Source organism: Schistocerca americana, chromosome 9, assembly GCF_021461395.2.
Source record: "Schistocerca americana isolate TAMUIC-IGC-003095 chromosome 9, iqSchAmer2.1, whole genome shotgun sequence".
NCBI lineage: Eukaryota > Metazoa > Arthropoda > Insecta > Orthoptera > Acrididae > Schistocerca > Schistocerca americana.
This window is the reverse complement of record NC_060127.1, coordinates 34,214,036-34,239,931: the sequence shown is the minus strand read 5'-3', so window position 1 is coordinate 34,239,931 and position 25,896 is coordinate 34,214,036. Positions and strand designations below refer to the sequence as shown.

Below are 25,896 nucleotides of genomic sequence, written 5' to 3'. Positions count from 1 at the left end.
ATTCCCGGCAAGGGACTGGGTGTTGTGTGCCCTTCATTATCATCATCATTGACACGCAAGTCGCCGAAGTGGCATCAACTAATAAGACTTGCAATACGGCGGCCAAAGCCCACATGGGATATCCCTGCCATTAAATGGTATACGATCACTTCAGTATTTACCTCACTGTTGAGGTACAGTGTCATGCGTAGAGGGAAAGGGAGTCGGCTGGAAGCGATAAACAGTGAAGTGCGCTCAGTGAAGTCCCACCCACACAAGCGGGACGAGGTTCCTATCACTCGTCTTCATAAAGGGCCCCGGAACCGTTGAGAGGTATAGTGACTCCCACATTCCTGTTCTGTTTAGACTCCCTTAGTGCCCTTTATTAGTCCAGAACACCCAAGACGCCCTACTACGCCTATGAAAGTTGGTGAAGGAGGTCTCTTTGTGCTGGGTACTGGGCCACATGTGTATAAGGGGATGTAGTAGCCAAGGAGGCTACTACGTGGCTTCTTGCTCCAGGGAGAGGACCATCCAGTGTGTGGTGATTATGACGGACAAATTACAGTGGATCACATTTTAGTTGACTGTTTTATGTTAGACAAGAAGCCAAAAGCTAATATACGGTCAGTTTTCAGAGTGAAATTTTCGCTCTGCAGTGGAGTGTGCGCTGATACGAAATTTCCTGGCAGATTAAAACTGTCTGCCGGACCGGGTGTCATACTCGGGGCCTTTGCGGACAAGTATTCTACAAGGACAGTTTTACCCACTATTTTAACAATGACACGAATGTGGTACTACTTTTAAAGTTTTGTGACATGTCTGACGTCGTCCTAAAATTTCAGCGAGAAGTTTTTAATGTTAATTAAAGAAATATAGCAACTGCCACTTTTTCGTGTATTTTTATGTATATCAATACGCGATTTGGGCTTTCACCCATCTTCAATTGGCGGAATGCAGATTTAAATCATCAGTCAGTTCATCGTTGAAAACAGTGTGTGCAGTTTGGATGCTGCAGCTGCCCTGTACAAAATGACAATTTTGTTTAGCTACTGCACTTCGTGGGTTGCGTTAACCTTTTATGTCCTCATACAGCTGCAATCTGGTAAGTTAGTTAAACAGTATCTGCACCAAGAGAAACTGAGGCTTCGCAGTATTTTTGGTCTTTATTTTTGGTCTTTCAGTCTTCCGCAAAAACAAACATTTTTCGGCTGTCCCAACCGTGATGCAAAGAAGAAGACAGATTGCGCTTCATGCTTTTAAAGAAGTAAAAGTCAACGATTTGCAGGAAACAAACACAGGTTGCTTTCTGATGGTTCTACACACCTTCTCATCTTCACCGTCCCCCCTTAGGGTTGTGGGCATATAGATTACTCCCACAGTATTTTTGTAGACCTAATGATTCAGTTATATAATAAATTTGGTTAAAATTCCTCCAAACTTTCTTGAGTGTTTTTCTGTAAACCCTTTCACACCAAAACACAGGGATGCTTGGGGCATATTACTGTCTTTTTCTAGATAGCAAGTGATACATGTACTACGTTTGACAGAAATTCTTTCAGGCTTTATAGAGAAATGCTAGTATGTCCCTGTCCTTGGATGCCCTCTACCCCCGCCCTGCCCTCAACCCTTGCGCGTTATTGTGACTGTTACCAAAAAGTCTAGTAACCATGAAAACTATGGATTTGATTGTAGAGAGGGTCACTATCGAATCGTTGTACATATGACATCTCACCCCACCCGCTAGGAGTGGTTGGGTAAATTACGTCAAAGTTTTTAATGCAAATAACGGGAAATGTGTGTACAAGATTTCATTGAACTAGCTTCAGACATTATTGGGTTAAGATTCTATGTCAACATCTCTTCACCGTCACCTGTGTGGGTGGTGGGTGGTTCTTAGCCCCCACAGGAATGTCTGCAGCCATACACACAATAATTCACCGAAGTTTCATCGTAATTGGGTGAGCAGTATAGAAATGTTAGAAGAGGAACAAACCAACATTTATTTTTAAATATTAAAATTAGTCTTAATTGTTTTACAACAGTTTATACGCTTTGCCTACGTACATTTCTACTAATTTCTGTGAAGACACTGATAATTCGCCGTTCAGCACATCCCTCACTACACACACACACACACACACACACACACACACACACACACACACACACAATCACTCAGAAAAACACAGGCACAAATAAAAAAGCCGGCGACACAAATGTGAACACGGTTCGCGAGGACGACGATTCAATCTCGCGCCCGGCCATCCTGATTTAGGTTTTCCGTGATTTCCCTAGATCGCTCCAGGAAAATGCCGGGATTGTTCCATTGAAAAGGCACGGCCCACTTCCTTCCCTGTCCTTCCCTAATCCTATGAGACCGATGACCTCGCTGTCTGGTCTCCTCCCCGAAACAACCCAACCCAAAGAGCTGCTGCTGAACATGGCGACTCACATTCGAACATGGCAACACAGAAGACAACATGCATGCACCCCGCTCCCCCCTCCCCTCCCACGCACACATACAGAGATACTTTTACAATGAGCAAACTGTTGCAGCGAGGAGGAACTGAACTCCCTGACGCCCGGTCACCGGGACCTGCTGGGTGGCAGCACCACAGACCTCTCCAAGCTCGGCCACGACCCGATCGAGCCGGCGGCCGGCGCCGCAGACGAGGCGGAGGAAGTCAGCCGCTTCGCGGAGGACCCGTTCGACACCTCCGTGGTAGAGCGTGTCGCAGCACCGGGCAAGGCGGAGCTGCGCTACCTGGAGGAGGAGCTGCTGGGAGGCGTCACCGCCGCCCCCGAGCGCCGCCTCAGCGACCCCGACTTCGACCCCAGGGCGGCCGAGGACGAAGCGCAGCAGCAAGCCACCGCCGTAGTCAAAGAGGTAAGCAAGGCCCAGCCTTCTACCCCAGGTGCTGGCTGGGTGGTTCAAGTGCAGCTACTCATAAAGGCCCAGTGTGTTCTCATATGCAGCGATACATGCTAGATGTGTTGTAATGTCTTGATACAGAACAGTCGGAAAAAGTTAGTTACAATTTTGGCCAAGTGTGGCATTGTGTGCAAGAGAACCATATATAAATGATTCCACATGTCTTGGATAGGAATGGGCCATGGAAAGAAGAGGTCAAAAGAGTGAGAAAGGTATAATGTTGATCTTGTTACAGACTGCCGCTTACTCAATTTGTTGAATATCGGCACCGCAGACATTCACGAGGTGCTTTACAGTGCTAGATTTGCGCCTGGAGGCCAAACTTGGAACTCATTTTTTTACCAGCTTAAATCGGTTCCACATTAACACATTCCCATGTATGTAATATTAAAACTGTGTGCCAGACCGAGACTCCTACTCGGGACCTTCGCCTTTCGTGAGCAAGTAATCTACCAACTTAACCAAGCATGAGTGACAACCCGTCCTCACAGCTTTACTTCCATCAGTACCTCATCTCCTACCTTCAAGACATAACAGAAGCTTGGCTGTGAAACTTGCAAGACAAGCCCTCCTGTATGAAACGATAATGTGGAAATGCGGCTTAAACACGGCCTGGGGGATGTTAGTAGGATAACATTTTCACTCTGCAGTAATGTGCTGCTACGGAACTTCTTGCCAAACAGCACCGGGACTCGAAGTCGGGGCGAGCCCTCTTTCAGGCGTGCTACTCTTTCGAAGGTGTGTTTCTGTGAAGTTCGAAAGGTAGGATATGAGGTGCTGCCGGAAGTAAAGCCGTGAGGACAGGTCGTGAGTTGTGTTTGGCTAGCTCAGTCACTCAGTAGAGCGCTTGCCCTCGAAAGGAAAAGATCCCGAGTTCGAGTCTTCATCCAATACACAGTTTTAAACCGCCAGAAAGTTTAATACGAGGGCAGTTCAATAAGTAATGCAACACATTTTTTTTCTGAAACAGGGGTTGTTTTATTCAGCATTGAAATACACCAGGTTATTCCCAATCTTTTAGCTACACAACACTATTTTTCAACGTAATCTCCATTCAATGCTACGGCCTTACGCCACCTTGAAATGAGGGCCTGTATGCCTGCACGGTACCATTCCACTGGTCGATGTCGGAGCCAACGTCGTACTGCATCAATAACTTCATCATCCGCGTAGTGCCTCCCACGGATTGCGTCCTTCATTGGGCCAAACATATGGATATCCGACGGTGCGAGATCGGGGCTGTAGGGTGCATGCGGAAGAACAGTCCACTGAAGTTTTGTGAGCTCCTCTCGGGTGCGAAGACTTGTGTGAGGTCTTGCGTTGTCATGAAGAAGGAGAAGTTCGTTCAGATTTTTGTGCCTACAAACACGCTGAAGTCGTTTCTTCAATTTCTGAAGAGTAGCACAATACACTTCAGAGTTGATCGTTTGACCATGGGGAAGGACATCGAACAGAATAGCCCCTTCAGCGTCCCAGAAGACTGTAACCATGACTTTACCGGCTGAGGGTATGGCTTTAAACTTTTTCTTGGTAGGGGAGTGGGTGTGGCGCCACTCCATTGATTGCCGTTTTGTTTCAGGTTCGAAGTGATGAACCCATGTTTCATCGCCTGTAACAATCTTTGACAAGAAATTGTCACCCTCAGCCACATGACGAGCAAGCAATTCCGCACAGATGGTTCTCCTTTGCTCTTTATGGTGTTCGGTTAGACAAGGAGGGACCCAGCGGGAACAAACCTTTGAATATCCCAACTGGTGAACAATTGTGACAGCACTACCAACAGAGATGTCAAGTTGAGCACTGAGTTGTTTGATGGTGATCCGTCGATCATCTCGAACGAGTGTGTTCGCACGCTCCGCCATTGCAGGAGTCACAGCTGTGCACGGCCGGCCCGCACGCGGGAGATCAGACAGTCTTGCTTGACCTTGCGGCGATGATGACACACGCTTTGCCCAACGACTCACCGTGCTTTTGTCCACTGCCAGATGACCGTAGACATTCTGCAAGCGCCTATGAATATCTGAGATGCCCTGGTTTTCCGCCAAAAGAAACTCGATCACTGCCCGTTGTTTGCAACGCACATCCGTTACAGACGCCATTTTAACAGCTCTGTACAGCGCTGCCACCTGTCGGAAGTCAATGAAACTATACGAGACGAAGCGGGAATGTTTGAAAATATTCCACATGAAATTTCCGGTTTTTTCAACCAAAATTGGCCGAGAAAAAAATGTGTTGCATTACTTATTGAACTGCCCTCGTATCAATGTCACTGCGAACTGAAAATTTCATTTACACATCTACCACGTTTCACGGCCATACTGCACTGGGGAGCGAAAGAAACTGGTACACCTACCTTAAATCGTTTAGGGTTCCCGCGCGCATGGACTCGACTAATGTCTGAAGTAGTGCTGGAAGGAACTGACACTATGAATCCTACGGAACTGTCCATATATCCGTAAGAGTACGAGGGGTTGGAGATCTCTTCTAAACGGCACGTTGCAGGGCATCCCAGGTGTGCTCAATAATGTTTGTGCCTGGGGAGTTAGGGGGCCGTTGGAAGTGTTGAAACTGAGAAGTATGTTCCTGGAGCCCTCTGTCGCAATTTTGGACGTGTGAGGTGTCGTATTGTCCTGTTAGAATTGCCCAAGTCCGTCGGAATGAACAATGGACATGAATGGATCCAGTTGATAAGAAAGGGTGCTTACTTGTCATGTGTGAGAGTCGCATCTAGACGTATCAGGGGTCCCATATCACTCCAACTGCACGCGCCCCACACCTTTACAGAGCATCCACCGGCTTGAACAGTCCCCTGCTGACATGCAGGGTCCATGGATTCATGGGGTTGCCTCCATGCCCGTACAAGTCCACCTGCTCCATACACATGACACAGCATAGCACTTGGCTGTACCGTTCGAGCTATAAATTATCTTTAGCGATTTCAGGTGGATAAGTTCCAGCAAGGAGACTCAAGGAGATCCGCTGCTGCGAAACGCATATAGTATTACCGTTTTCTTTAATTTACGGAGAACAGTAACCAATATAGAGTTCATAACCACCGCAAACATAATTGATAGGACTCAATTTAAAAATAAGAGGAGCAAACAGTAAAAAGGATCGCTAAACCAAACCATAGATAAAAATCAATAATAATACGCAGTCACATTAATAAAAAGCTCATTAAATAATAGAGAATAAAAAATAAGAACTTTAAATAGTGTACATGTTTTTGTCATCTGAAAGTAGGGGATGGTCGCGTAATATCGAGCTGCAGACAGTGGAAGACAAGAACTTCCTCTGCTTTCGAACAATACAGCTTTGGAACAGAAACTTTGTGGTCGCCCCCACTCCCCCTAATACGTTGAGTACTCGCCATCCAATGTAACATACTGGGCTATATTAGTCAAATCTTCATCGCGCCAGCTATATGCTGTAGTGGTAATCAATATAAAGGCATGTATATTTGAGGGAAAATTAATGTTGTCATTTTGAATAGTTGTCCACAGTGTATCTGCAGTAGTATGATATCCAGTATACGGACAAATGCAGTCGAATAGAATGGCATTTGATGTCAGTAGTATAGAATGTAACAAGACATAAACGATTCAGGTGGTAGTGGGTGGAACTCGATGTCAAGGCAGTCGGTTCTGGTGCCAGTGTGTGCTTATGTATGTTTACTGCATATAGGAAGCAGATATGATTAGTGATACTGCGTGTTTTGTACATAAACCACGATTGTTACAGTGTCATGCGGAAAACAGTTACCATGTGAAGAGAAAGCAAAAATCAGTCCTTACATGAAAATGGGTCACTCCAATTGTCAAATTCCCATGAAGTTGAACTGTTCAAATACAGTGATTGATAAGTTCGTTATACTGGGTGCACGATATGGACAGAACGCAAAATATGGGCAAAGTAGAATATTTCAGGCATCGAAACTGTTAATTTCGCGCAAATCAAGGACCACAAACGGTTATTCGCGTCAACTTGTTGCTGATTTAGAGTTGCCGGTAATTGACATAATTCGTCAGATTACAAACATCTTCGAGCCAAGAAGCGACTGCAAGGAACCTGCTCCAACATCCAGATATAAATGGGCTAGATACGAGTTTGCTGAAAAACATATGCCATTAGCTTCAGAAAAGTGATGTTCATTGATGAGAAGGCGTTTAATTTAGATCGTCTGGATAGATCTAGTATTATTGGCATGATCTGAAAACAGAGCACCAGGTAAGAATGAACAGAAATTTCAGTAGTGGAAGTGTTACGGTTTTAGCAGACCTCTGCATTGAAGGTAAATCACGCATTGTCTGGCTGAACACTAGAATGCTAACACGTGCGCGAAGATGCTAGACAGAACTGATTAAAATTTAGGACGACCTAGCGGTCGAAAGTCTAATTTTTCAACAAGATAATGCGTTTGTGATTGTTTCTGCTACAGACCGTGGTATGAAGATAAAGATATCGATATCTTACCATGGCATACATGTAGCCCGGATTTGAACCCCGTGGAAAACCTTTTGGGAATATTTGTAAGACGTGTTTATCAGAATGGAAGGCAATTTGAGTCTGTAAGTGAGCTTAAAAGAGCGACAGAGAAGACTGGGCGACGTTTTCAATGTAAGACCCACAAACCCTAACAATATAAACGCCGAAGGGGATTTTGAGGCAATTAGGAAGAACGGAGACAGGAGGAAGTGCTAACAATGCAGTAACACAACAGGACAGAGAATGCTTTTATACTAATTTCCATCCAGGAAATGCAAACGCCTTATTTTGTTACTTGTACCATGAGAGAAAATATGTAATTCCGTCATGACTGATTATGTGTTATGTGTGTTTATTACTTTCATAATGAATTCGATACATGTTTGCTTCAGACATTATACTACTTGTGTCGGAACCCGGCATTTGTACTGATTTTCACTACAGCATACGGGTTGTCTAACAAAAGGTGTCACATATTTTCACATGTGGTAATATTGTTGAAAATTAGACCTTTTCCTATTACGATGTGTTTGGAAACCAATATCTGTCGGGGTATGGACGGGTGAAGATTCGCAGTGCAAAGCCTCCACTTCCTGTACGAATGAGGCATGATTGACAAGAAACGGCATGGTAAATTACCGCAATACCCACAAGTGGACAGACGAAAATCCTCGCAAAATCATCTAATTGAGGCATGGGAATCGCAACAGTATCAATGTACTCACGGAATTGTCGGTGACACTCATAGGGCGAAAGAGCTCAACGGGTGCCGCGTATCACAGATTTCTGCACAATGAATCACCAGAGGTAATTAACGTTGCAGGAGTAAGACTGTGGTTTACACACGACGAGGCTATATCCCATTTTCGACGGATGGAGCTACAGAACCGTACTGCAACGTTTCATGGGTGATGAATTGGTCAGTAGGTAGCGTGGCCACCCCATTCACCGGACCTCAGTTCGTTGGACTTCCAGCTATGCCTACATTTAGAGACATTGGTTCGTGCACAACCCATTGACAATGTGGAGACGTTGCATGAGCGTGTGAAGAACGAATGCGACGCAATCCAAATGGAGCTAGGTGTATCACAAGCAGTGCGAGAGTCACTGCGAAGACTGTCAGAGATGTCAGGATGCGTGCTAACCGCATGTAGCACTGCCTATAATGTTTACTTTTGCGTAACAGACAGAAGGGACTGAGGAGACAGATTGGCCCATACACCGACGGATATTGGTTTCCGGACATAGAATTAGCAACGGAAAAATACTCCCAGTGCAGCACAAAAGTCGAATCGACTGCTGTTTGACTCTGACTGAAAAGTGGGGTACAAGCCGCCTCATTCTCCCTTCCTATGTACCTCTAAATTTTTTTCCTAAAATTTTGGCATACAAATATAATCGTGCTATTTTTAACGTTCAACTCACCTCAAACTCCCACAGGCTAACCTAACTGTAAATCGCTAACACCCACTAGTCCGTCGCTGTAAGTCGTTCATACCCATCCTCTCCCATTAGCCCATTCTTACTCATGCAGCCCAACTCACTGTCATTATCTCTGAGTGTGTCTATGTCACTGCCTCCTGTCTCAGCCACAATCCCCTTCTTTCTGTCCTCCTCCTCCTCCTACTACTACTACTACTATCACTATCATCTCATCTCTCTCTCTCTCTCTCTCTCTCTCTCTCTCTCTCTGTCTAGCTCTTCTCTCTCTTAGTGCTACTCTCACATTCAGTCATTCATTCATTCCCACACAGCTATGTTTGGGAATGCGTGCTGCGTGTGAAATGAGGCTAATTGTCCTGTCTCACTGCCCTTCTTAGTAACGAAATGGATAAAACGATAACTGACACAATTTGTCAATTGTTTAATTCTTCGGATTATTTTTATTTTTTTAATTATTTTTTTTTAGACGGTGACTTCTGGAGCCAATATAGGCCACAGCTGTGTACAGTGACACAGATTTCGTTTAGCGAGCTGAGCTCCTGCCAACACCCCGCCTTCTCTCGCCGCTGTTGGACGGATGGTGCGCTTGTTGCAGGTGGTGGTAGAAGCGGAGGCCGCAGTCCAGAAGCGGCCTGACCTGCTGGGAGCGGCCACCAAGGTCGTCTCGTTCGACCTGCCCACGCCCTCTGAGCGGCCGGACCTCCTGGCCGTCGAGGAAGACAAGGCGCCCATCGCCAAACCACTTACCCCCTACTACCCGGAGCCCAAGACCATCCTAGACGTGAGTACTCTCCTTTGGCTGGCACGAGGATCTTACTGGACGCTCGTGAGCAAACCCTCGCTACAACTGTCATAATCTTCAGATCTTACACTACGTCTTGACGCATTCTGACGTCGTTAATTTCCATCATATGCTCTCAGACCGCACACTATCGGATCACACTTATGTCCATCCTTGCCGTTCATGATGGCTTGAACTTCGCTGGAGACACTTTCAGTTAGGTATCTTCAGTGAGGTGCTAAATGTCAGTGGAGGAGCGGCAGCCCGTTCTTGCTCAAGAGCCGAAACTAGGCATGGTACTGATGTTGAGTGATCGGAGTCTGTAGCGAAGTCGACGTTCTAACTAACCAACATTTTACTCGTGCCGTTAAATAAAGGGAAGTGAAAGGCTATCTATGACTTGCACAGTTCGAAGAGTCGATTGACATGAAAGCGTAGTAATAGTACTAGCTGTCAGACAAGTTAGTAGGCTATTCTTCATGTTGTAATGGATACAAGGTGATTCATAATAACGATTAAAGAAACTCCGAAGCGCTGTAGATGACGCTGATACAAGTAATTTAAGATACATCGGGTGGCAAATGTCGGGAAGTACCCCGAAAAATGAATGAGAAGTGTTGAACATGTGACGGCACCAAATTACATACCTCGTCGCACGTGCAGCGGTTGGGCTTGGGCGTGAAAGGATGATTTAGCGATGCAATACTTGGATTCGAGCAAACGGTGCAAATTTCGAACACCTTTTGATAAAAGTGGAAATGTAGAACCTACAAAATTATCGTCATCGCTGCACTCAAGTAAAAGGTGTTCTTGTTTTGTGTTTCTTTCCTTTTGTACCTTTTTTTTAAAGACATCATTTAGTAAATAAAACTTAGCTCATTTACTAGTAACGACGCAATTCGGAAGCTTATACTCATTTACTTGGTTGGCAACACGGTAGGGTTTTTTTTTTTTTTTTTTTTTTTTTTGTAGCGTACTTTGCAATGAACCAGCGATTTCACGAGACCGGGAAATTAAATGATAAATCTGTTTTCAACGTTGGATTAAATAGCCAACCGGTTGAACATAAACGGTAGGTACACTGACCTAGGTTTCTAAACCTACAACGGCTGTTATCATCAGAATGAAATGTTGCTAAATCATTAAACTACATTGCTTAAAAGCAATAGTCGGAATTTGGAGCAGCTATGCTCAAGTCAAAAGTAAAATAAAACGTTTTAGCAAACGATAAAACGTTTTATTTTACTATCGATTTGGGCATAGCTGCTCCAGATTTTGACTACTGCTTTTAAGCAATGTAATTTTACGATTTAGCAACATTTCATTCTGATAACACCCGTAGTACGTGTCGAAACCTAGGTGAGTGTACCTACCGTTTATGTTCAATCGCTTGGCTGCTTAATCCTATGTTGAAGCTAGTATACGGCTGGTGAGTAACAGCTACGTTCAAAACTGTAAATAATAAATCTTACCTCTATGTAAACACGTAACCACCTGCCTGCCAGATGCAAGAGTCGAACCCTGAACTCCAGGCACTAAAGTCGCGCACTAGGACCCAGAGCCACACTGATGTGAATACTTGGGCGGGATTGGGATAATCAGGTGCGACAGACCGATAATATCAACCGTTGTACGTGCGGCTAGGTACGTCATCTGGCGACGTCACATGTTCAACATTTGTCATCTACTTTCGGCGTATTTTCCTACATTTACTATCTCGTGTGTCTAATATCACGTGTCTCAATGTCATCTACATCACTTCGATGACTTTTAAACGTTAACAAGAATAACTCTGTGTACAGGGTGATTCAAAAATAACTGTACACATTTCATCGGTGTAACGTATGCATCGAAGTAAGAGTAAAATGTTAAATATTGTTTTTTTTTTCCTGAAACGGCTTTATTTCAGAGTTACGCAATGAAGTAGGAACCCAAGTACAACAGAAGATTAATTCTTCTCAGAAAGCAATGACACAAAGGCACCCGAAATTCCACACACCCACATACTGCTCGTGTACTCCAGTACAAGTACAGAATGATGAGCCGCACGGTCCATGGCGTCCTGTCACGGCCCGCGTGGCCATCCGCGTCGGGGGTTCGAGTCCAGCCTCGGTCATGAGTGTGTGTGTCTGTTGTCCTTAGTATAAGTTAGTTTAAGTTAGATTAAGTAGTGCGTAAGCTTAGGGAGCGATGACCTTAGCAATTTGGTCCCTTGAGACCTTACCATAAATTACCAAAATTTTTCAAAATGATGTCCATAAAGGCGAAGGTAGTGACGTGCCCGATTCTTTTCCGCTGTCAGGATGTTGCAGGTTCCGTTGTTCACCTCCTCCACCTGCACAGTTGCACAGCTGTTTTTAAGTTCACCGCTGCGGTTTGGCAACAATCTCTGTTGCAACAGCATACACAAGCTCTCTGAGACGACCCCAAAGGCAGAAGTCCAGGGATTAAGATCCGGAAATGTGGGGAGCAAGGCGATTCGTCCTGTACGATCTGCCCAATTGCCGGGATAAGCAACTCAGGGATACTCGTAAACGTGCGAGGGGACCATCGACAAAGCAACGTTAGTCAGCAGGCGGGCTAGTGCAACACGACAAAATCCTGTATTGGTTCATTGCATAATGTCTGCCACAAATGATATTGTGCATCATAACTCGGAAATAAGGCAGTTTCAGACAAAACTTTGTTTCACTCTTATTTTGATGCATACATTACGCCCACGAAGTGTGTACAATTTATTTTGAATCACTTTGTATAGCAATAGCTTTTTTCAGAGCCAGTCTCTCCCCAGTACCAACGCAAAGCATAAAAATCACCGGACCACATCTCACAGTGGAACAATTATCATTAAAAAGAGGGAAGGTGACCTGTACAAAGAAAGCGATCAGTGTGTTCAAAACTATGCGGTCCAGACTCATATACCATCAGGCTACGGAATGCTTGCTACGGTCAAGTTTGATGATACCAAACATGAGCACTTCGGAAAGAGTACTGAAAACGTTGCAGGAAAAACGGGAAGACATACATCCAGTTACAGCATTTATGAGGGTAATGTGAGAAAAATAATTAATGCCTTCAATATTGGTTCAAATGGCTCTGAGCACTATGGGACTTAACAGCTGTGGTCATCAGTCCCATAGAACTTAGGACTACGTAAGCCTAACTAACCTACGGACATCACACACATCCATACCCGAGGGAGGATTCGAACCTGCGACCATAGCAGTCGAGCGGTTCCGGACTGAGCGCCTAGAACCGCTCGGCCACCTCGGCCGTCCCTTCAATATTTATGCTATTAGTACTCTCAGAACAAAATAAAGTTTTAACCCTGATAAGCTACATGGTGGGTTCCTTTGCACCAAAAGGATGTACCAGGATCAACAAACACGGTGGATTTCAGTAAATAATGTCTGCTCTCTCTTTTCCCCAGCGCAACCGGTGGCAACTTGCCTATAGTGCACGTAAAATTCCATGGCTGCTAGACGCGCAGTCTGCTGGTGAAGCATGGGGAGAGCGGCAGTGGTGGGGGGTCGCTCAGACCGCTGTAGGGGAAATTCCGAGCGCTGGAGGGTAAAGGACGTTCTAAACTGAAGCCCACTCACATTTTTTGTAAATATTAAGAGGGACCCCTCTACGACCACACTTGCATTGCGACCATTTGTAAATTTAAGAGGAGCATTAAGAGTGTGAAATTTTGAGTAAAATCTACACATTCCTCTAGTTGCCATGATAAAATTTGCTTCTTTTGCCAAAACTCAGCGGAGTTCACACAGTCTCACTTCACTAACATGCTGTGCAGATGAAAATGTGAGATAATTCTCAAACAGTGATTTATTAAGTTTATTAAGTGAGAAACTGACGAAAAGTACGAAATAAACGTGTAATGACTTCAATTATGTCGTTCCAAAACCCATAGCATTCTCATTGTACCAGCTATCGATGGCCCTTAATAATTATATTCTTTCACCGGAAAAGTCTGTTGTTAGTGGAATAACACAGTAGATAATGAAGTTATGCATAATAACCATGAGGCAAAATACTCTCCTCTTTGTGGCCTAGCATTTTCCAAAATCTCATTTCGATATCTCAAAGTTTTTATGAAGTATGAGAAACGTTGTGAATATTTCACTCTGGCTTTATCGCTGTCTGGGTGCGATTGCAAATGCCCTTTCTCGAAACTGGTGACAGACTTACAAATAATTCTAAAGAAAAAATCAATATGTCAGCTAAATTTCATACGCAGCAACATATTGTGTAATATGCAGCAGACGCAAAATCATAGCGACCCCTGTTTTTCATTGCAAACTTTTCCGAATTTAGCGCAGTGTCTTACTTCCATATAAATATCACTGAAACTATTAACATCAGCGAAATGAAGAGCACATCATAATGAACATGACATATAAAGTTACAAGTAAAGCAAACATGAAACTTTTTACCGAATAGTCCCTGTAAAATCGTTTGAGAAAGAATGCCGGGCGAGCGCGTTGATTCTGTCATCGCCGACTGGCCGAAAGGTGACAATCCTTGTCGGCCTCCCCTTGTGAACAAACGAATGGACTCACCCAGCATTTTGGACTGAAACTGGTAATTTCGCATCCGCCGCCGTATCCTTCGCGACCTACACCTCTTGTCTTGTAACGATGTCTCGTAACCGTTGTCCTGATAGATCTTGTTCTCCGCTGATCGCAGGCTCCCACGTGATTCCAGTGAATAGTGCTTAAGAAAGTGGCAACTGGGAAAAAAATTCAGTGCTATTAAAAATGAAATTACGAAATACTAGGACGCCACTAGATTTTGTGTTCTATTAATAGAACCAAAAATAAAGGAAAATATTCCGGAAACCATCTATTATTGTTTATGGCAGAGTTTACGGATGCTACTTATTTCTAGAGTACTGCAAAAATAATAAAAGCTCTACACCATCGCAGAATTCACATGAGACTAACCCAGGCTCCGTTTAACTACTGCAATCTTCATTCACATGAGCCAGCTTACTGTGTTCTTAAAGGTGACAATTGTTGTACTATATGAAATAAAATAGTCATAAAGAGTCTTACACAGGGTAGGCTATGGTGTAGAGCTGCGTCAGACCAGAGTTTGGACTGAAGACCACAACCGCAAGGAAATGCTATGTCAGTATGATAGGGCAGAAAGAAAGGTGTTTACGTGAGGTGTTTACAAGGTTGTGTCCACGGTATTTAGTGCAATAGTGTGTAGAGCGTGTGCGGGATGCTTATGTGGTTGCCTCGCGCTGTTTCTCAGGACATCGCGAGAATCGCAGACCCGTTCGACACATCGTTCGCAGAAAACATCGCGCCCGGCCGTGCGGAGCTGCGCCTGCTGGAGAACGAGTTACTGGAAGAGGGACAACAAGCACCACAGCAGCCGACGCTGCGGCACAGCCTCTCAGACCCGGACTTCGACCCCAGGGGGGAGGAGAAGGCAGAGGCGGGCCAGCAGCAGCCAGGTAACGTGTGCTGCCTCTGTTACAGCGCAGCAGTTAGCAGCACAAGTGTTAATTCAGAATTCAGAAAATCGTAAAGGCCTATGTCAGCTGCATTCCTTGACAATGTTGGAAAGGTAAACAATTCTAGTGACTGGGGAGAAATCACAAACGGAGTTAGTCGGTATGCTGAAGCTGCTGAACTACCACTGTCCTACCGCCGTGACTTTCTCCTCAGCAGGTATGCATGACGTTTGTCTGCAATGCCATCCTATGCCTCCTTCTTCGATTCTTCCTTTGATCGCCAGTAAGGGGCGCGTCCCTCTTCTGTCATCTCCTGGAGTCCGCTTTCGGCACTTGCTGCGCCGGCTTACCAATACGCCCTTCTAAACCGGCAGAACAGGACAAGTAGTAGGAATTGTGGAAGGGGGCCAAAATGAGCGGCTGTCAGTTATACTCAAGACATAACACTTTATTCAGTTGTCCAAACGTTACAGCGCAACTTCTAAGCTTGAATATCGACAGAAAACATCTCTAATTCTAAAACGACTGAAGACCCATGAATTAAATACAACGGCTATAATTTTTTTTCTTGAGACAGAAGGCTCTAGGCTTTAGCCTTAAATAGTATTTAAGGCCTAGCGATGTAAGACTTGACTAGTCAGATAAAGTTTTTTTAAAAACGACTGAAGGCCGATCAATTTAAAACATAACTACAATAACCTTTCAATACGCAGAAGGCCCAAGCTTTATGACCAATAAGAAACCTTACTCCAAAACGGTTGAAGGCCTTCGTTTCAAAAAACAAAAAAAAAAACAAAAAACTCTAACCAGTTTCCCAAGGCAGAAGGCCCAAACCTCGTAACCTTAAGTAGAATAAATAGTATTTAAACCTAAGTGATGTAAGACTTGATAAGTAAGAACCCAAAATTTTAAAGCGGCTGAAGGCCCATCATTTCAAGAACAATACAACTATGATAAATTTTCAACAGGCAGAAGGCCCACAGCTTTATCTTGAAAGAATGTAATACTTGATAAATAAGAACCTTAAAACTTAAAGCGGCTGAGGGCCCATGCTTTTAAAAAAACAATACAACTACAATAAATTTTCAACAGGCAGAAAGCCCACAACTTTATGTTCCTAAAGGTAATACTTGATAAATAAGATCCTTAAAACTTAAAACGGCTGAAGGCCTTTGGTTTTAAAAACACAATTACAAGCATACAAATTCCAATCATCGACTATGAGCCATTCAAAATACTCAGACGTTTCCAGGGGACTCGGTCTGCCCTTGTAATCTTAACGTTCACTTAGGTGAGACAAGAAGTCGGCCCAACTATACTCGATCCGCCGGCAACACAAATAAGACAGTCAGGGACCCACCAACAAGACGACTTGCTAACCACCGACCAGTAAACGAGATTCCAAAGCCAAAACGTTACAGACATAGCCACCCACAACCAAAAATACAGTAAGCTGTCAAAACTACACACCATGTTGGACAGCGAGAACAGGTGAGGAAAGGACACTGCCTGAATTTACGTCATCTACGAGGGCAGGTAACCAGAACACTAACAGCCACAAGGCAGAAACTTCCGCTGGTACACTTGAATTTCAAACCTACAAATATCGTTAATTCCATCACATGGCAGCTAAATCTTCACCAACTCGAACACTCGCTGTTGCTCGCAGGAATACCGCCAACAGCGAACCACCAACCAAGGGTACAACTTGAACAGGCTTGGCTTCGGCAATTAAATCACCACTCAACTTTCATGTCCTGGGTAGATGAGCCACGAACTTCGTGGCACTCGGAACAGACCCCACACGCTCTTACACTGCATAGAGACCGCCAGCAGGCCTGGTCGACTGCGCCGCACGGAGACTTGCTTGCTGATCCGCTCCAGCTGACCCGGGACATGAAAGTTGAGTGCAGGTTTCCTGGTGGGTGCAAACCCTTCACCACCTTGGCTTCGTGAAGCGGCCCGTGCTAATCTTGAACTTTATTCTCTTCCTAAGACCCCTACTCCAGCCTCTATCTATCGCTTTCAGTTTCACGACCTTCGCATGGAACTTCGCGATAGTACATTTGTATACACTGATGGCTCTCCTACAGACTGTGGGGTCGGGTGTACCTCCGTGCCGGCCGCGGTGGTCTAGCGGTTCTAGGCGCGCAGTCCGGAACCGCGCGACCGCTACGGTCGCAGGTTCGAATCCTGCCTCGGGCATGAATGTGTGTGATGTCCTTAGGTTAGTTAGGTTTAAGTAGTTCTAAGTTCTAGGGGACTGATGACCACAGTAGTTAAGTCCCATAGTGCTGAGAGCCATTTGAACCATTTGTACCTCCGTCATTGTCATCCGTGTCTTTCGATATCGGCTTCTGGCACACTCCTCAGAAGGGAACATCCCCATCGCACCCCCCTCAGATTTAGTTATAAGTTGGCACAGTGGATAGGCCTTGAAAAACTGAACACAGATCAATCGAGAAAACAGGAAGTAGTTGTGTGGAACTATGAAAAAATAAGCAAAATATACAAACTGGGTCATCCATGCGTAAGATAGGCAATATTAAGGAGTGTGAAGCGAGGAGCGCCGTGGTCTCGTGGTTAGCGTGAACAGCTGCGGAAAGAGAGGTCCTTGGTTCAAATCTGCCCTCCACTGAAAATTTTGCTTGCTTTATTTTCGCAGAGTTATGATCTGTCCGTTCGTTCATTGACGTCTCTGTTCACTGTAATAAGTTTAGTGTCTGTGTTTTGCGACAGCACCGCAAAACCCTGTGATTAGTTGACGAAAGGACGTGCCTCTCCAATGGGAACCGAAAACATTTGATCGCAAGGTCACAGGTCAACCGATTCCTACACAGGAAAACACGTCTGATATGTTGTATACGACACTGGTGACAGCATGTGCGTCACATGACAGGAATATGTTGTCGACCCACCTAACTAATACACTTGGCGAATGGGTGATACGATTCTTCTAGCTTGCCCGATTTAGGTTTTCTTGTGGATGTAATAATCACTCCAAAAAAAGTGATGAAAACATAAGAGTTTTTCACATAAACTGAAAATAAGAAGTTAAAATTTTCGGGCGAGGGAAGATTTGAACCAAGGACCTCTCGTTCCGCAGCTGTTCACGCTAACCACGGGACCACGGCGCTCCTCGCCTCACATTGCCCTTAATATTGCCTATCTTCCGCATGGACGACCCAGTTTGTATATTTTGCTTATTTTTTCATAGTTCCACACAACTTCTTCCTGTTTTCTCGATCGATCTGTGTTCAGTTTTTCAAGGCCTATCCACTGTGCCAACTTATAACTAAATCTGAGGGGGGTGCGATGGGGATGTTCCCTTGTCAGTGCTGGCTGCGTAAATTGACAGATTCTTCGTAGGCAGAGCAGGCAGTATTTATGGCCTCATAACCCAGCCCTGTTGTGGCAGTACATCATTTTTGATCGCATAGAACATGGAAGCGGCGCAGCAGTAGACTACGTATGGTATAATCCAGGTCACAATTGTATCGTTCTGGCCTTTGGGCCTCGTGATGACTGGGTGTTTTGTGCTGTCCTTAGGTTAGGTAGGTTTAAGTAGTTCTAAGTTCTAGGGGACTGATGACCGTAGATGTTAAGTCCCATAGCGCTCAGAGCCATTTGAACCATTTGGCCTTTGGGCTGTGCTGCATCGACTGTTTTGCAGCCTCGGCAGCAAGTAGAGAGGATAGACGTGTGGCAGCCAAGCTTGCTTTCTCGCCGAGGTGGAGATTTTTGTCACGTCAACTCGCTCCCTCAAGTTACTGACAGGAATGCTGTGACAGCTGTCTCTTTGCCTGTTACCCTCATTCTGTGCGAGTTTCTACTGCTTGTATTTGTGCTTAATAAACCGTAGTTTGGCCAGGAAGGTTGCTGGATCTCTATCCAATTAAGATATTTTGGAGAATTCTGCATCTACACTTATACTCCGCAAGCCACCAAACGGTGTGTAGCGGAGGGCACTTTACGTGCCACTGTCATTACCTCCCTTTCCTATTCCAGTCGCGTATGGTTCGCGGGAAGAACGACTGCCGGAAAGCCTCCGTCTGCGCTCGAATCTCTCTAATTTTACATTCGTGATCTCCTCGGGAAGTATAAGTAGGGGGAAGCAATATATTCGATACCTCATCTAGAAACGCAGCCTCACGAAACCTGGACAGCAAGCTACACCGCTACGCAGAGCGCCTTTCTTGCAGAGTCTGCCACTTGAGTTTGCTAAACATCTCCGTAACGCTATCACGCTTACCAAATAACCCCGTGACGAAACGCGCCGCTCTTCTTTGGATCCTCTCTATCTCCTCCGTCAACATGACCTGGTACGGATCCCACACTGATGAGCAATACTCAAGTATAGGTCGAACAAGTGTTTTGTAACCCACCTCCTTTGTTGATGGACTACATTTTCTAAGGACTCTCCCAACTAATCTCAACCTGGCACCCGCCTTACCAACAATTAATTTTATATGATCATTCCACTTCAAATTGTTCTCACGCATACTCCCAGATATTTTACAGAAATAACTGCTACCAGTGTTTGTTCCGCTATCATATAATCATACAATAAAGGATCCTTCTTTCTGTGTATTCGCAATACATTACATTTGTCTATGTTAAGGGTCAGTTGCCACTCCCTGCACCAAGTGCCTATCCGCTGCAGATCTTCCTGCATTTCGCTGCAGTTTTCTAATGCTGCAACTTCCGACACATTATGGGGAGAGTCCTCCAACCAGCTCGGGATTTTGAGGATATAAGGAGCCCGTTGGTCAGAATTTGGCACTATATCCTCAGGAGGACACCCAGCAACTCTTTTCAATCAACGCCAAGCCGAATAACAGCTTGCGTAACTCCCAGAAGTGAACCAATACATTACTGATTTGCTCAATTGGTGAACCATGTTCTCTTGATAAATCAACCAATTTTTCTGAAACTAATCGGTTGTCAGTTTCAACATGAACATCAAACCTACCGATTTGCAACGCTTTTGGATAATTCGTCCGTGGCGCGTCTTGCCTTTTTATCTTTGAGTATATGTATATGATTGGCTCTTGCATGTCTGATTTTCTAATGACACCCTGTGTTGTTTTTACCAACAGCTCTGGGCTTTAAGTTTTGCCATCATTTGTGCACAGTGAGTGGGATGGGCTACAATGGAAACGTGTTTCCCGTAGGAGGAGAGCAGAGCAGTCCAGAGCCGGTGACCGCCGCGGCAGGAGCAGCTGGAAGGCGCCGCTCTGAGCTGGTAACTCCAGCACCACCTCCAGCGGACTCTGCCCTCCGCAGACGCTTCTCTGACGTCACAGGAGACCGCGGCCCCAGGGCCAGGGCTCTCCAGCCACCCGACAGCCTCCCCTTGGCTCTCTCTCCCATACAGGTCAGTGTTCCGGCCTCATAGTTCTACTGTAATCGCCGCCCAGAGGGGGCACGGGACAGGCGAGCCAGAGTGTGAAGTACAGATGAGAAACAGAGCGAGTACGAGTGGAGTGTTGAGGGTTGCTTGCATTAAAAATCAAGGCTCCACAGTTACTTGATAGCCATACTGACTTCCTGCCTCTCTGGTGTAGTTTTGCGAATACGACATGAGTGAGAATGGTGACTGCAGTTGCTTCCTAGTCCTCGACTCGTTTCCAAAGTGTGCAGGAGCGTGAACCTATGACATAGCGTGGAAGTTAACTGTCCGTCATGCGGTTTCAATTTAGACCTGATAAAGCGAAAATGACCATCTCTAGCAATCAGGAGACGTATAACACAGCTATGCTTTGTGTAGTGTTGGCTGAAGAGCCAACACCGTGTTGCTAAAGGAGGCCGAAATGCACGCGTTTAAGCTCACGCAGACTGCCGTGAGGTCTGGAACAATTAAAGAAATTGAGTGTAATAAATAAAGTATGAAGCTCTTTGAATACTTTAATCCATAATTGGAGAACATCGCTCTTGTTGATACATTAATAACAATCTCAATATAAACTGGTAATGGCGCCTTGCTAGGTCGTAGCAAATGACGTAGCTGAGGGCTATGCTAACTATCGTCTCGGCAAATGAGAGCGTATATTTCAGTGTAGCGTCGCTAGCAAAGTCGTCTGTACAACTGGGGCGAGTGCTAGGACGTCTCTCTAGACCCGCCGTGTGGTAGCGCTCGGTCTGCAACCACTGACAGTGGCGACACGCGGGTCCGACGTATACTAACGAACCGCGGCCAATTTAAAGGCTACCACCTAGCAAGTGTGGTGTCTGGCGGTGACACCACACTTTGTAAGACTGTGGAGGCTGTAAGACGAAAATGAATTGATACATTGTATACAATTGCAAATTTGTTCCATAAGAGGAAGAGTGAAGCTTGGAAAACGTTCTGTGCTATAGTCTACATTCTGGCTTGAAAACTAACTTCCAGCCAGCGCAAACTAAATGATCGTATTCTTGTCTAACAAATTTACGACAGTCTTCGGAATTTTTTATACATGCATATATATACATACGTACATACATCTGATGACTGATTCTGAATAATGAAAAGTGTGAAGTCATCCACAAGAGCACTAAAAGAAATTTGCTAAATATCGGTTACAGGATGAATCACACAAAGGTTCTGAATTGAACTAAATACCTGGGGGATTACATTTGCGAATAACTTAAATTGCAACGATAATATAAATAATGTGTGAAAAAGGAGATCCAGAGACTGAGATTTAGCAGCAGAATACTTAGAAAATGCAACAGGGGTACTGAAGAGACGGCCTACACGACGCTTGTCTGCCCTCATGTGGATTGTTGCTGCGCGATGTGGGATCTGCGTCAGATAGAGCTGACTAAAATGCTCAATGAAGGACAGCTCCTCTCGTATTATCGCGAGGTAGGGGACAGTGTGTTACAAATATGATACGCGGACCGGGATGGCAACACCAAAACAAAAGCGTCTTTAATTGAGGCAAGATCGTCTCACAGAATTCCGATCACCAACTTGCTCCCCCGAATGCGAAAATATTTTGTTAGCGCCCCTCTACATAGGTATAAATGATCACCGCAATTCGGACATGCCCGAAAGAACAGATACCATCGGTGACCATACAACGCTCTAGAGTGAAATGATAATTAAAGACTCTGCGCTGTCGACGGGCTTTGATATATAGCAACGGGTACAGTTGAAAATAAGTGCTCGAACCCGGGATCTCCTGCTTACATGGCAGACGTTCTATTCATCGGAACCACCGAGGGCACAGAGGATAGTGCGACTGCAGGGACTTATCCCTTGCATTTCAAACAGTTTGAAGGTGGTTCGATGAATCTTCCGCCAGACATTTAATTTATTGTGAATTGCAGATATAATTATCGTCATGTCCAGCTTTTGCGTACGTATCGGCACTGTCTCTACTATTCACTTGTAAAACACGTGTCTCCCTCTCCTTTCTACACTCGTGTAGTCCACTTGTAGCCGTCGTCAGACTGAAGCGACTAGTTTCAGAGACTCACGAATGGAGTATGTAACGTCTTCCAGCCAACTTTAAACGTAATTCAAAGCTTTTCTAAAGTATTCTCGCTTATGTGCTCAACATCAAATATTTAAAACATTATCTCATTTGTAAAGTACTCACAAGTTTGAATGTGCTGTACACAAAACGGAGACGGACAGTTTAAAGAATCGGGAATTAGCTCGTCAACAACAATATAAAGCAGGCAGGTCACAGCTAGTTGCCAGTACGTAGAGGTATTTCAGTGTATTCTTGAACTTTTCCACGCAAAGTTAAAATTTCAAGAACTGGGTACACACGTCTTAAAACCAAACAGTGAGCACAGCTGGGTTGTTCTCCTAATCGCATAGCGTTTTGTTAGCAGAAAATCCACAACTAAGCTGCATGCTGAGACTGAAAATATCCGCATCAGTTGTGACTTCATTTGTTGTAAACACGACCGGTTTCGGAAAAATTACATTCTCAACTTGAGGTTTACAAATTTACTGAAACAAGAGAGGAAATACAGTATAAGTCCGTGTGGTATACATGGAACTGGAAGAAAAGTATTTTCGGTTTCCTTATTGTTGTTCATTCTTTTAGATTAGAATTGTACTGAATATTGTTATTGAAAGCAAACTGGTAATAATAGTAATCTTTCCCCTCCCTCTTTTTTTCTATCTTTATTCTCTTCACTGCTTATCATTTCTAGCCAATGACAGTAATGTCGTTTATAACAGTCTTTTACGAATATTGTTTTATCCACTACGAATCACCATATGTATCTTTTCTAATCGCTTTGTTATGCATATATTTTCACCAAACTATTATATTTGTACTCATATGACATTAGTACTAGTAGTTTACTGCAAATGTAGCATTTTTAATACTTCATTATGGCACTATAGATTTACTATCTTTTTTGTTTTCACCTTCTTTTCAGTTTTAGTTCTAACTACTTGTGAGCATTCGGACTAGTCTGCTGTCATAGTTCTTCATTTCCCTCTCCTGCGACATTCTGGCTCTTCTTCATAACCACTCACACCGGTTGGTTTACCTTTCCCGGCACGCTAGCCGCTGACACAACTCTGCACCACACTTCACGTCAGCTTGTTCCACAGTACATTCCAGAGCCTATGGCATGCAACCACCTCGCAGCTGACTTCGTGGGCTCCTCTTTCTACTACTCGTTTGTAATGCTTTCAACTTTTGTTCGGGTTTTCACTCACGTAATCTGTGGCCACGTACAAATGAGTTTCCTTTCTGTTTACTATCAAAAACAGTCTTGATCACAATTTATTTATTACGGTCACCGGTTTCGACCACTACTGTGGTCATCTTTAGACCTAAAAGTCTTATACAAAGCTTTAATTAGAGGGTCACATACATTAAAGAATGTGCATAAAGTTATAGAGCTATAAAACGATGAATTACCAATGAACCACCTCCTGCTGGAGAATCACTACTGGAGTAAACCAGTGCACGCCAACTTCTGACGGAATGATATCATTAGTAACCAATGGATTATAAGTCGAACAACAATGTAAAATTTCTTAGTTAAAAGAACATTGTCAAGAAAGAAAAATAAACACACACTAAACTTAGTTTATTTAACAACTATTTTCAATGAAGTAGCATTTAAAATATTTAAACATGTAAGACAAATGAGCTTCATTTTGCCAGTACATGGGTTGCCCTCTCAAAGCCTGTTAGTGAACCATTTGGAACCACTGGTTGCCATGGTGAAGTTGGACGCCGTTTCAAAGATGTGGCAGCAGGCTTCTTTCCACTGAAGTTGTTGTAAGGCCGATACCCAGACTAGTGGTTGCAATGGTGAGGATAAACGCCAGTGCAAAGATGTGGCAGCAGCCTTCTTTCTAACGAAGGTGTTGCGAAAGTGGAATGGCAAAGACTGTCACGTCAGACGATGTACTATTGAGCAGCAACATGTCTTTATTGAAACGGTTTTCAATGAGTAGGCTGCAATAATCTCTAGCTGACATGCATGGTACATGCTGCACAGATACTATTTACTGGTGTAATAAGAGACTTTCATTTACATAGATTACATAATAATTCTTACAGATCAATACTAAGAGGAAAAAAAAAATCAGGAGGGCACAGTATTTGTGCATATTTATGGAATATTGTCAATGAAGTTCGTATGTCGATTCCATTCTTTTTATGTGACAATTTTTAAAAAGGCATTGCTATTTCTTATGTTGCATGCCAGTCTTATAAACAAATAAAAATAATGAAAATGAAAGGAATTTAGAATTGTAATATTATGAGCTGTAGTGTAAATTAGCAATATGCAGTCTAAAAGCATATAAGGAAACATTCTAAAAACACACAGTCTGGCATAAAATAATGTTTGGTGACATAAAATTACAAAGTAAAAGATGAAATATTTCCTAAAGGTCTTAATAATTTTAAAAACGACGGACAGAAGAGTGAACATTCTAAAGCAGATCATCGAAAAGCTCAAAGAAATGTTTGTCTTTGAATTGAAGTTGTTCGTTTAAAACAGATAACGGATTACTTTTGTGAAGTGAATAGATTTCAATTTCTTCTCAAGTATTTAGCAGTAGTCCTTTTGGAACAGTATGTAATATTTTCAAATTGTTAGAAATGCAACCCTCAGAATGATTGTATCGATTAAGATGTTGGCCGGCCGGTGTGGCCGTGCGCTTCTAGGCGCTTCAGTCTGGAGCCGCGTGACCGCTACGGTCGCAGGTTCGAATCCTGCCTCCGGCATGGATGTGTGTGATGTCATTGGTTAGTTAGGTTTAAGTAGTTCTAAGTTCTAGGGGACTGATAACCACAGATGTTAAGTCCCAAAGTGCTCAGAGACATTTGAACCATTAAGATGTTGAACAAATATTGATTTGGTAAGAGCAGTATCAGTAGTATGTTCCTTAAAACGTGTTAGAAAGTTACGGACAGGTTAGCCAATATACTGTTTCTCACAGTCATTACATAGTATTTTGCACTGGCGTTTATCCTCACCATGGCAACCACTACTTTGCCTATCGACTTTACACCAACTTCAGTGGAAAGAAGCCTGGTGCCTCATCTTTGGAACGGCGTCCAGCTTCACCATGGCAACCAGTGGTTCAAAATGGTTCACTAACAGGCCTTCAGAGGGCAACCCATGTACTGGCAAAATGAAGTTTCTTTATCCTACATGTTTAAATATTTTTAACGCTTCTTAATTGACAATAGTTGTTAAATAAGCTTAGTGTGTGTTTATTTTTCTTTCTTGACAACGTTGTTTTAACTAAGAAATTTTACATTGTTGTTCGACCTATAACCCATTGGTTAGTAATGATCTCATTCCGTCAGAAGTGGGTGGAGA

General features: G+C 44.0%; 1 protein-coding gene across 1 annotated transcript in view; it reads left to right on the top strand.

Moving 5' to 3' along the window:
• Positions 1–25,896, top strand: part of LOC124551235 — a 343,125-nt gene that overhangs the window by 122,496 nt on the left and 194,733 nt on the right. The window contains exons 9-12 of the mRNA XM_047126229.1: positions 2,539–2,869; positions 9,438–9,623; positions 14,889–15,093; positions 20,268–20,470. Of these exons, the coding sequence (XP_046982185.1) occupies positions 2,539–2,869; positions 9,438–9,623; positions 14,889–15,093; positions 20,268–20,470 (925 nt within the window). The remainder of the gene's footprint in view (positions 1–2,538; positions 2,870–9,437; positions 9,624–14,888; positions 15,094–20,267; positions 20,471–25,896) is intronic.